Source organism: Anabrus simplex, chromosome 1 (genome assembly GCF_040414725.1).
Source record: "Anabrus simplex isolate iqAnaSimp1 chromosome 1, ASM4041472v1, whole genome shotgun sequence".
Taxonomy (NCBI): domain Eukaryota; kingdom Metazoa; phylum Arthropoda; class Insecta; order Orthoptera; family Tettigoniidae; genus Anabrus; species Anabrus simplex.
In genome coordinates, this window is record NC_090265.1 from 1,098,842,176 (window position 1) to 1,098,855,238 (window position 13,063).

General features: G+C 39.0%; 1 protein-coding gene across 3 annotated transcripts in view; it reads left to right on the forward strand.

Moving 5' to 3' along the window:
- The window catches only part of LOC136858050 (nonsense-mediated mRNA decay factor SMG7), a 268,885-nt gene that overhangs the window by 163,069 nt on the left and 92,753 nt on the right, over positions 1–13,063 (forward strand). For all 3 annotated transcript variants that reach the window (XR_010858592.2, XM_067137287.2, XM_067137288.2), the window contains exon 13: positions 5,220–5,464. Coding sequence is in view for 2 of the 3 variants with exons in the window: in XM_067137287.2 (XP_066993388.1) it covers positions 5,220–5,464 (245 nt within the window). In the remaining variant the exon portion in view is untranslated. The remainder of the gene's footprint in view (positions 1–5,219; positions 5,465–13,063) is intronic.

Below are 13,063 nucleotides of genomic sequence, written 5' to 3' on the forward strand. Positions count from 1 at the left end.
ATGAAAGATTATCACCATTACTTGAATATTGGTCTAGATATTCTATTATATCATTGTCAGCTAAATGCTTACTTTGCTTTGCCATCTTACAAGGTTATGTGCACTTGTAACTTCCCGATACTGTACTGAATTACACATAATACCTCACACTAAACGTTCTTCAGCTTATCCCAGTTATTCTCTGAGCACTAAAATTACTTAGACTGAGTTATCTAAGAAACTAACAAATAAACTATGTATATTGCCTAAGATACTGCTTAAAAATCACCAAAATAATTGCATAAACACGTAGAATACTGAGCACCCATTTGCTGTTGCCACCATTCACAATGTCAGCAAGCCGGGAAATGGTACACATTTCAAGTCAAAGTATATATATTCAAACATACGATAACAATGATTCCTATTGAGTAAAACCCAAGCTAGAACCGTCCTCTTAAGTATTCCCGGTAGCTTTGGACATCTAGTTTGTAAATAAGGAAACATTTCAAAATAATTCAGGGTACTGATGTATCATTTCCCTGAGAGCTTTTGCTGGACTAGGGGACAACGATATATCCCTGAGAATCTAGAGGTTAAAAACATTGCTGTTCTTTGAAGTCAAATAAATATTAAAATTTATTTATTCCACCTATTCAATACATAAATAGAGATTTTAATTAAGAAATTAAATCTTGAATAAAATTATAGGGACATGTTTTGCCCTTTAATTTCTTAATTAAGATCTTTATGTATTGAATAGGTGGAATAAATAAATTTTAATATTTATTTGACTTCATTGTACATTTCAATACGGACCAAAACATGAGAATTATAACATGTAATTGCTGTTCTTCCCATGAAATACACCGACGACTAATCCTAGGTCACTACCAAAGTTTTTTATAACTGGCTTCGAAGCGTGGACGCCTAAATGGGAGCAAAGAACATAAGATCTTATTGTGTGTGGACCAATGCTCAACATATCATCTTATTAGTTATGTGAGGAATGTGACTCTGGAATTTTTCCCAGCGAATTGCACGAGTGAGCTGCAGCCACTCGTTGGAAGTGATTCCCAACTTTAAGATGCTGGTGCAGCATGCAGTCAGATGTGTAAACACTGGAATGAAGCATGAAATGAAGATTAACATATTACAGGTAAGATCTCTCGTATTTATTTCCTATTTTTGTATTTTTATTCAAGTTTATGTGAAATATTTGTCCTTGGAATTCACGCAGTATCCTGCATTAAAAGGACACTATTGATTCTCTGGGTTGTTATAATAATATTGTATATTCAAACAAATTAAATACAATAAATTAATTTATACTATTTTATTTTCTTCCTGTAGACATTGCATTACATCGTAGCATCATGGCACCACTCCACATGGCACTTGCAGTTCAAAACTGTTTTCAAAAAGCTGGATTTGGAGGTAGTTGTGATTATGATGGTGATATCATCAATGATAATGGTGATGTACCTGATAATGACAGCAAATTGAGGAAGTTGGAAGAGGAGGTATTATTTGAGGATTATTTAAATGTTGATGGTAATCTCATCACTGCAGAAACCATGACAGTCTCTGAGATAGTTGAAGACACACAACAGGATCTGAGTGAGGGCTGTAATAAAGACAACAATGACGATGATACTGAAGAGCTGGATGGACTTAAATGATGCTGTCAATACTCTATGGACTATCAAACATTTTGTGGCAACCATAACATTTCTGAGGAAACAATAGCCGTATTGTACCAGTTTGAGAATGCTGTTCATGCCAGGCCATGGCCAACAAAAGGCAAACCAAGATACGGACTACTGTATTTCGTAAAGTGACTCTCTCTTTTTTTTTTCTTTTTTTTTTTTTTTCCTGTCTGGGTGCATTTGTTTTGTGTTGGTATTGTTTCATATTGTTGTATATATTTTGCAATATAACTCAACTTCATATTTCCAGACTTTCATTTAAGCATTTTTCATACTTTTTTTTTTTTCCTTCAGTCCCCTGGAAAACGTATAAATTAAATTTTACTGTATACAGTATCTGTTGTATTTTCTCCCCCTTCTCTGTCACTTGTCTCTTTTTCTAAGAAATATGTCCCTCTCTGTTATGAATTCAGCCCATTCTTAAATCTCATCTGTCCAAAGATTGACAATTCTCATGTTAATGGTGTTCATCTGGGCTAGGTTTCCACACTGGTCACGTGCTTTTCACAGCTCTCACAATATTCAAAAGCCTGAGTATTGCATGCTAGGAATGGCCTTATTTTCATAGTAGTTTTCATTATAGACTGTCATTAGGATGGGGTTCCCACTCTGAGGCATTTTATACGTAATACAGAAGAACTCCACTTGCATGGATTACCAATTATGTAAATTACTTTGAGAAAGGAAAAGACATCCAAAAATTAGCATTTTAAAAGACATAATCTTCCCGTGAACAATGAATATTCAGTATTTGTGCGCCGTATTTGACCCTCCTACTCAAAAACAAGTGTAGTGATAATTCATACACAGACTTCACCAGTCTCGCATTGGCTGTCACTGTCAGTGTGACCTTGGCATTTGAGTTGTGTTAATCCAATTTGTTCCTACATTCCATTTTCCTTGTTCTGTTTTGTTTTGTGCATGTGCACTGCTTTGGTTTACTGTGCCATTGGCTTCTAAAAAGAAATTGGTGGTTTTTATTGTTGGCAGACATAATAAAACAGATCTTCAGTTTTAAACATTGTGTCTGTTGTCGAGGGTGAATATAGGAGTTCATTGAGAAAAGCTCTGAAAATAGCACAAAGCAGAGGACTGGAAAATTCTGTATTCAACTGGTTTTTGCAGCAGTGAGCATTGGGAAACACTGTTTCAGGACCGATCATCTGCAAAAAGTGGTGAAACTTTTGCAAAGGAAATAGAAGGTTTATCTTCTTTTAAGGCGAATGATGGTTGGCATCAGAATTTTAAGGCAAGGCACAATATCTCTGATATTTAATGGTAAGAAGCCTTCAGCACATCCTAAAAGCAGCAGAAAACTATTGAAAAATTAAAAAATGAAACAAAATCTTATAACCCCAAATTTATGTATAATGCAGATGAGACAGGCCTTATTTGGAAGACATTCCTGGGAACAATTTTAGCTTCTAAAAGGGAATTTATGCTCTTCGTCATAAGGTTAGTAAAGACCTTGTAACCCTGCTAAATTGTACTAACTCTATGTGAAACCACAAAATACTCTTTTCTGTTGAGAGGCAAATCGACAAACCCCAGAGCTGTGTGAAAAAAATTCTCCTATTTTACAAGGATCAGTCAAAGGCCTGGATGACTGCTGCTGTGTTAACTGAATAGTATGTTTTCATACCAGAAGTAAAAAGAAAATCAAAAGGTTATAGGAAAAGAAGGCAGTAAGGTGTTGTTAATTATTGTTAATAATGCACCCACTCACCTACCCACCCCACAGGGAACCTTCTGGATAGAGAAAAATGGATGTTTCCAAACTCTTTTCCTGGTGCCAAATGTCATGAGTTTGGTGCAACCAACGAACGAATTAGTTATCAAAACTATGAAGTGCCATTACGAAAGACAACCATTAAGGAAACTTTTGATAGAAGATGGAGGGATTGACTCATCACAAAGGAAATTTATTTAAAGTATTGCTCTTACATGGTGGTGGAAGCATGGAGTTTGGTGAATTCAACCACACTACGAAGAGCTTAGAACAGAAATGGCATTTCAACCAAAGAGGAGGTAGAGAAAGATAAAGAAGATACCGAAACAAAACAGAAAGAAAAAAAGAAAGAAAGGGCTTGAAAAGCTGGAGGAAGAACCAGCACAAAAGAACAAAGTGTCAGTTGAGGACATACAAAACATCACGTGAAAATTCCTGGATGTTCCGAGTACAGTGAGCGTAGGCGAATGGCTGACGTGTGATTCCTTGTACCCTGGATTCCAAACTCTCAGTGACGACGAACTCATTCAGAGTGTGATAGAAGAAATCAATGACTTTACTTCTCTGAACCAGATGTGAGACCGTTAGGTAGTGAGGCATTTGCTTGCCTTGACATTGCGCTACAATGGATGGAGCAGCAGTCTGAGTGTGATCATCTACTATCTGCACCCGACAAGAAGTCGCGGGAGCTTGAAGTACAGCACGAGTAACAGATACTACACTTTTAGCTACAAACATCAGTCGTGACAGACAATGAATCAATGCATATTCATTATCAAACTGTTCATTATGCAGGACATACAGTAAGTACAGCATCTCAGTTCGCAAGAGTCTCCACGGACAGAGCAGATGTTTATTGTCAGGCCTTGAGACTTGAGATAGGCGCATGTGCGGCAGCCATGATTACCCCTCGCACCTCTTACCCCACATCCAGGCAACTTTCTCATCAGACGACCATAGTACAGCTATTCACCGTCAGACTGATGCAAGACTTGGCTGCACAGAAACAGGTTCAGACAGTGAAACAGCCAGTCTTGACCGATATGTTCAAGCAGTGATGCAGTAATTTAATACAGTATCTAAGCACATTACAAAATGTAAACAGCATTGGTCTTGTAGTCAATAAATGAATACATGATAAGCAAATGTCTTTCTTTTCTTATTTTTCCCCTCTAAAAATAATTTTTTTCATAAATCCAATTATCCGGATTGCGTCTGATCCTAACTGATCCGGATAATTGTATTTCTACTGTACCAAGTTTTGTTTGGTCACTCCTAACTTGGAGACAGTTGCCCTTTATAGCCACACCAAATGTGCAGGATAGGCACTGCATAATGGCTTTCAGTGTTTTCTACTTCACCCAAAGTTGTTGGTCTCTGTCAGAAGTCTACCTAGCTGAGAGTTCCTGTCTAATGTTGTCAAACTAAAATACTTTTTACCTACGTCTGAATTTATTCCAAAGTTCTCAATTGACTTGCGTGCATGGATGTATTCAAGATATTGTATCAGATCTACAGTAGATTGTTTTATTGGAGAATAACATTAACAGGATATATTTAAACAAATTTACCTTTAAGTAAAATACGAGATACTATGTTCTTGGTGTGTATTGTCAGTTGAATTATGATACAGTAATTTTGTCATTATAAGACTCTCATAACATTGTTTTGTGCAAAATAATGTTAGTAAAATACTGCTTTTGATATTCTTCAAATACATTCAAGGTTATGAAAATAATAAAAGAATTTTAATATCTGAATTATGTATATTTGAACAGTTCCTTTTCCTATTTGCTGCACAGAGTGACAGAGTGTGCAGTTGTGTTCGAAGCAACAGGAGGTCAGCAAGTTCCTTCTAGTGACTTGATCAGAGAACTAGAGGAACTCAGTCTCACCAAGCTACCATCTCCCGCTCCATCAGAGGCCAGCAGCTGGGGCAGTTCAGTGACCGGTACATCAACCCCAGATCATGTGCTGGCAGCTAGCGCCCTGCTCTCCAGTCCTCAAAGTCCTCCGCCTCCCCTCTTACAGAATGATGCCCTCTTTGGTGAGTTTGTTGTTTTTATTCCTAAAAGAATTGTTTTGTTTATTTTAAAATAAAGTTTGAAAATCACATTATTGCTCTTTTTAAAAGTAAACCGGGCCCATTATAAATCAAAGGAAATGTTTCAGCTACTCTAGTTATAGTACAATCTCAGTAATGCAGATAAATTCAGCAAGTGAGTGAAATCATTGAAACGCATTAAGAGGTTACGTTGCATGATCATTTAGTAATACTGGTAGTGAGCCTTTTTATATAATTTGTTCAGGATGAATAAGAAATATGCAGGAAAAGTTGCCCTCCATCAACAACTTGTCTCTATCTGGATTAAAGAAGAACTACCAAAACACTGGACAACAGCCCTCATTCACCCACTGCACAAAAAAGGAGACAAAACCGACCCTAGTAACTACAGGGGAATCTCGCTGATAGACATAACATACAAAATATTTTCAATAATCATCCTTAATAGGATAAGTTTACAACTTGAGAAAGAACTAGGAGAATATCAAGGAGGTTTCAGACCCTGGAGGACCTGTCCTGATCAGATCATGAGTCTTAAGTTGATAATGGACTATAACAGGAGAAGAAATAGAGATATGCTGATAACATTTATAGATTTCAAGAAAGCTTATGATTGCATCCATAGAGAATCTTGGTTCAAAATTTTAAGACACCTTGGACTACACCCCTAATAAATAAACATGATAAAATTGACTCTCACTAACACCAAATCAAAAGTGAAGTTTAGGGGTGAAACATCAGAGACATTTGAGATTAAAACTGAACTACGGCAGGGAGATGGGCTCTCACCACTATTATTTGATTGTGCTCTAGAAATGGTAATGAGGGAATGGTTTAGGAAATGTCCCCCCAAAATAAAGATTGGCCGAAAAATCAAAACAAATTGCATGGGTTTCGCTGATGATTTAGCATTACTAGCAGTGGACATAAAAGAAGCAAAAACCCAGATATCAGAACTTCAAAACATTGCAAATAAAATTGGCCTCAAAATATCATTTGAAAAAACAGAAACTATGCCCCAAAAACCACCACAACTAAAAGAAGTTACCATAAATGGTAATAAAATCAAAATAGTAACTCAGTTTAAATATCTTGGAGAAATAATAACACATAACCTAAATGAAAAAATCTCAATCCAAACAAGAACAAATAGATTAGCTAAAGCACAAAAATTAACATGGAATATCTACAAAAAGAAGTGTCTGTCAATAAATGCAAAAATGAAATACTACAACACAGTTATAAAACCAAATGCTACATATGCAGCAGAAATACTTTTTCACCTGAATAAACAAAGACTGACAGACTTCAAAAAATTGAAAGGAGGATTGGAAGAACCTGCATCAACAAAAAATACCAGAAAGATGGACAATGGCGGTTAATACCTAACAAAGTTGTGTACGAAGAGCTAGAACCCATTACAGATACTATGCGTAAGAGGAGACTGGGATTCTTTGGACATATCATGAGGATGCAGGATTCAAGACTACTGAAACAACCAGTACAACACAATCTTGTCTCAAAAAATACCACGACAGGATGTAAATGGATCAGAGAAGTAAAAGAGGATCTGAAGGAAATAGGCCTTACAACAGAAGACACCACGAATGAGATAAAATTGAATACAAAACACAAGAATACAAACTTCCCCTTTACCCTTACACAAAACAAACCAACAACACGCATATTTTCAACTGAGGAAAGGGCACAAAGATCGGAGCATCTGAAGAAGTACTGGGAGGACCGCAAAGCCCGAACAATCCCTTCAAAGAGACCTGAACGATGGACTGACTAAAGTGATCCTATGTGGTCATAAAAGAAGAAGAAGAAGAAATATTCGTAGAACTAGTCATTGTGTATAGCACTTTCAGGCTGTTCATTGTTTGCTAATTCCCATTTTAATTCATACAACTTGATTTGAGACTTGTTTGTTCCTTTTCAATACTTATAATTCCCTGTTAATGTAATGTAATTATTCTCTTGAGAGTAATTCTTTTTAACATGTCCTTGCCAAATCTGTCTGTCCTCAGAAATGTTTTCCCTTTCGAGTTTTTTAAAATAAATATATATATTACTGATTTGTTTGTCCAGCCTTTGTTACGTTTCTTTATGGGTCGGGTTTGAAGTGAGATAAATCTTTGTAGCGAGTTTTTATTACTGAATGCCCTTCCTGATGTCAACCTCATTCAGAGGAATTAATGAGGTTAAATGAATTACATGATATGCAAAGGGCACTAGGAAAGTTTTGCAATGTGAGTGAATACTTTAGACTTTTTCAAAATAATTTCCACCACACTCAATACACTTCTCCATACGTCGAAACCAGTCACTGAACCAACTCTGCCACTTTTCTTTGATTACATTTTCGCACTCTTGATCCCATGCTGCCAGAAGCTCCTCGTCGGATGCAAAACGCCGCCCTTTCAGCTTCATCTTCACTTCTGGGAAGAGTGCGAAGTCACATGGGGCAAGATCAGGACTGTATGGAATGTGATCAAGCATACTCAACCCTGATCTGGCAAGAAAATCTTGTTACATTAGCACGATATGCTGGAGCATTGTAGTGATGCAAGAGCCAAGTGTTGAGCCGTGACCTTGGACGGAGCTGCTTGAGAGCCTGGATGATCTGAGGCATACAAGTCTCACTGTACCACTTCGTAGTAACTGTCCTGTGTGTTTCTAGCACAACCCGAGTCAAGATGCCCCGTTTAGTGAAGAATATTGCAATCATCCTTTTCTTCACTGACCTTGACTTTCGCACAGTCATAGGAGTACCCTCATCTTGAAACAGCCACACCTTGTTCTGGGATTTTGTTGGGACATCGTAATAATAAAGCCAAGTTTCGTCACCTGTAATGATGCTATTGACGTTACGTAAAGTCCCATTTTCAAACTGTTTTAGCATTTCTCGGCACCATTTCACTCAATGTGCCCTTTGGTCCTCTGAAAGTGAATGGGGCACCCAAAGGGAACAAACCTTCCGCCTCTCTTGCTGCAACATTTTCCTCTCGGCTTCAATGTTTTCCTCTGTCACTGATTCAGACGGTCACCCAGAACGAGGATAGTCTTCAACCCCAAACTTTCCCCTCTGGAACTCTTTGTACCAGCAGAAAAGTGTTGTCCGATGTGGACAGTCTTTCTCCTGCACAGGAGTCATTTCCTCCAGGCACAGGTCAACAGTTAATCCACGAGCAAAATTGTAGTTTATAATTGCACGGTATTCACCTTTAGACCACACTGACATTTTAACTTGCTTTCAATCCCACTGCTTGGTAACAACTGGTGTGAAGGTTGCTCCTTGCTGTCTTCTAGACCAGTTTTCACCCCTTTTTTCATCCCTCGCCATAACAGGGGTGTCCAGTCAAACCGTTTTTGCGTATTGCAAAACTTTCCTAGTGCCCTTTGTATGATAGCAGGAAGGAAGAGGGTGAAACCCAGAGCCGGCACATAGCCTATACCAATGGGTCTGCTCAAGGCTTAACGTCCCCATCTGATGGAGGATTCGCCATCAACAGCGTCGTATGCTCTCACTCCATATGAACACTGCGGAGAGGTTTAGAATTAAATCCAGCTTTATAGCACACAATCTAGTGATTAGAAATTGTATACTACCACTGCGCCTTCTGTGCCAGCCGACATTTTGATGGTGAAATTTTCTCTTCTACCATAAGGACCCAAACCAGCTAACCATGGTGTCTGGCCCTACAAACTTAACACCCTAGCGATCATGGCCACCAGGCGGGCTATATATTGTACTGGTTTCTTTTCCATAATTTAGAAGAATTCTTGGAGAGTGTATGATACCGGGCGAGTTGGCCATGCGGTTAGGGGCGTATGGCTGTGAGCTTGCATCCGGGAGTTAGTGGGTTCGAATCCCACTGTCGACAGCCCTGAAGGTGGTTTTCCATGGTTTCCCATTTTCACACCAGGCAAATGCTGGGACTGTACCTTAATTAAGGCCACGGCCGCTTCTTTCCAACTCCTAGGCTTTTCCTATCCCGTCGTCGCTATAAGACCTATCTGTGTCAGTGCGACGTAAAGCCAAGAGCAACAACAACAAGTATGATATAAGCAGGAGCTGAAATCTGTATGTATGCTTCATTGATTATGAAAAGGCATCAGCTTTGTGGCATACATTTTTCCCATTATAGAGGAGAACAGGAGTGGAAGAACAGCTCATCTCAGTCTAATGGGGCTTCTACAGTAGTCAAAATGCTGTTGTACAGTATGTTTGAGAGAAGATCTTATAAATCTGGTCCCTATCAAAAAGGGAGTAAGACAAGCCAAGCTCTCTCCCCAGTTCTGTTGTATGTTTTTGGCGAGTTGATGATGGCGAAAGCTCTAGAAGTCACAAGTTTAGGAGTAAAAATCAATGGGAATACCCGTAGAATTAATTAAGTTTGCAGATGATTCTAACTGGCAATCCATCTACCTCGCAGGCAATTCTGTCGAGTTGCAACAACGATGGCAAAATACGATATGAAAATAAACACCTCAAAGGCAAAATGCATGATAGTTTCAAAATTCCCAAAATCTCTTCGCTTAAAGATTGATGATTCACATGTAGAACAAGTCAAGTTTTTCACTTTCCTAGGCCAGAAGATTACAGAGAATGGAAGGTGAACCACTGAAGTTGAATGCTTTGTTGCTCAGGTGACAAAGCTTTTATGCAGAAGAGATTACTGTGTACCAGTCAACTTGGTCTTTCCCTCCGAATGAGAACGCTACACGCATTTGTTTGGACAGTTGAATCACATGCCTGTGAAACATAGACACTAAATAAAAATGAAAAGAACCATCTTGAAGCGTTTGAGATGTGGTGCTATTGTAAGATGATAAATGTGACGTGGAAAGATAAGATGTCAAATATCAGAGTCCGGCATAGCCCTAGTGTTCTCAGTCTGCTCGCTGCACACGAAGGCTCGGTGGCGGGTGATGCTCTTTAGTTCACGGGATTGCCAATACGAGCGTCTTTTCGATGTGACAGCGTTCTGTGAACTGTCACCAACTGTTACAGAAATGTCAAACGAAATGTGACGATAGGTTACAACCACTAAATTAACTTTTTTTTCCTTGCCGTGCGGGCAGTATGCGTCGCGGCGATACACATTCACGCCCATCATCTGAACGGCTATTTAAAGGGCTGGCCCAGCTATTTCAGCTGTTAGTGGCAGAGCTAACAACAACGAATTCTTTTCGCAATAAGTTCTAAACTAAACAAGGTATGGAGACAAAATTTTGCACATACCTTAATGAAGTCCTCTAGTATCTCCGTAGGGTGTGGTAGGTAATGTCACACTTTCCTGGGTGAATGGGAACACCATACTTTCCACAAAAATAGCGTGTTTCACTAATAATTTTATTTTTGAAGCACACTTTGCACCTTCTTCAGGGGAACTTGACTATATTTGATAGTGGGAACTTCAAGAGAATATGCTCTTTTCTCTTCCCATCTAACGTAAATGATGGATCCTTGGCTGGTGCCCTTTTTGGCGGCAAAATCACGGGACGTTGACTTGGGGCTGATGAAGTAGATGGAGCTGAGATTTCGGAGAGAGGTGACTGTACTTGTATATTGGGTTCACTTTTTTCCCCCCATTTGAGAATTACCTGGTGTTCCTTTAGATCTTTTGGTACCCTTATTTGACCGTATTGTTCCACATACGGCAGTGTTCTGTTGCCGTAATTGTTTTGTGAGTCCAACACTATTTGTAATAATTGTCCATATAGACTGTATACCCCTGGCCAACGTAATTTTCAAGCAGCTGAAAAACTGTGCTTTGTAAATTTGCATCACTTGCATAATTTATATTGTCCCTACACACCATGGTTGCACTTCAGACCGCGATTATACACATGCTTGTGCAATCATAAACCAACTATGCAGCTAGTTGTACCAGCGCTAGGCTACCTTCAGAAACAAAACAAAGAAAGTGCATTGGGAGGGAAAATCGCCATGTTCATGTGTTATCTGGTGAGTAGAAGCATCCATAAGGGTATTACTTTCATCTCTCTCGCACATATTTGTGACCAAAATAGATCCCAGCTGCGTAGGAACGGCTACAGTTCAAGGTTGCGCTTATCTGGGCTAACGTTAAAAATTAAATAATTGAAAAAGAGGTTCAACCTATTCAATACATAAAAGAAAGGAATGTAGTGATTACATTCTTATTTAATAGTGATTAGAAATGGGACCGGTTTCGACCCTAGTCCAGGTCATCATCAGCCGTTCAAAACATAAAAAACAAGAAAAACAATGCATATGAAAAAGAATAAGTGAACTCTGGATCGGTGTAAGATGAAATTTAAATTGATGATGGGGGTAGAAATTGTGAGTCACTTAAAATAAAACAGTACGTAATATTATGAAAGGTAGTACGGCACACGCAATGATAAGTAAAGTCACTCAATGTTTATGAATAGTGGAGAATGGTCAAATGGGTCAGTTTTTACACTCTGTCAGGTACAAAGTCACAACACTATCGAACAACATATGAAGATCCATAAATATTTTGAAGTCGCAGACGAATAGATTTACAGAAGCAAACTGCCAGCTCTCGGTGATCAGCGCGGCACATCCAAGGTCATGCGCTGTGGTCTCGAACGCCAAAGTAGAATGGAGAATATCCTGAAGGTCCAGTATTTGCCTCGGTTGCGGGAAGTTAAGTACGTATATATAGAAATATACAACGCAATTCAGTATAATTGAATGAGTAATTGTGCTCCTGCTGAGTTCTTGGAAAACAGTTGACTTGAAAAAACAATTGTTTTTTATGTTTTGAACGGCTGACGATGACCTGGACTAGGGTCAAAACCGGTCCCATTTCTAATCACTATTAAATACGAATGTAATCACTACATTCCTTTCTTTTATGTATTGAATAGGTTGAACCTCTTTTTCAATTATTTAATTTTTAACGTTAATACTTTCAATACGGAACAATGAAATTTTTATCTTTAAATATCTGGGCTAACTCGGATACGGTCCACAGCATGGTCACGCGCTATTGCCTATAACTTGGATACGGGCGTGAATGTGTTAAGAGCCTCTCGAAGGGAGTGTGGCCCCCGAAAGGGGCCACTGTTCTCATGACAGAGCTTGGCCTGGATTTGCAAAGGTAGGTTACAGCTACTAAATTACATTTTTTCTTGCTGTGCGGGCAGTATGTCATAGTTAAGAGCCTCTTGAAGGGAGTGTGGCCCCCAAAGGGGGCCACTGTTCTCATGACAGAGCTTGGCCTGGATTTGCAAAGGTAGGTTACAGCTACTAAATTACATTTTTTCTTGCTGTGCGGGCAGTATGTCATAGTTAAGAGCCTCTCGAAGGGAGTGTGGCCCCCGAAGGGGGCCACTGTTCTCATGACAGAGCTTGGCCTGGATTTGCAAAGGTAGGTTACAGCTACTAAATTACATTTTTTCTTGCTGTGCGGGCAGTATGTCATAGTTAAGAGCCTCTCGAAGGGAGTGTGGCCCCCGAAGGGGGTCACTGTTCTCATGACAGAGCTTGGCCTGGATTTGCAAAAATAGGTTACAGCTACTAAATTACGTTTTTGTTTTTTTTTCTTTCTTGCTGATCCTTTT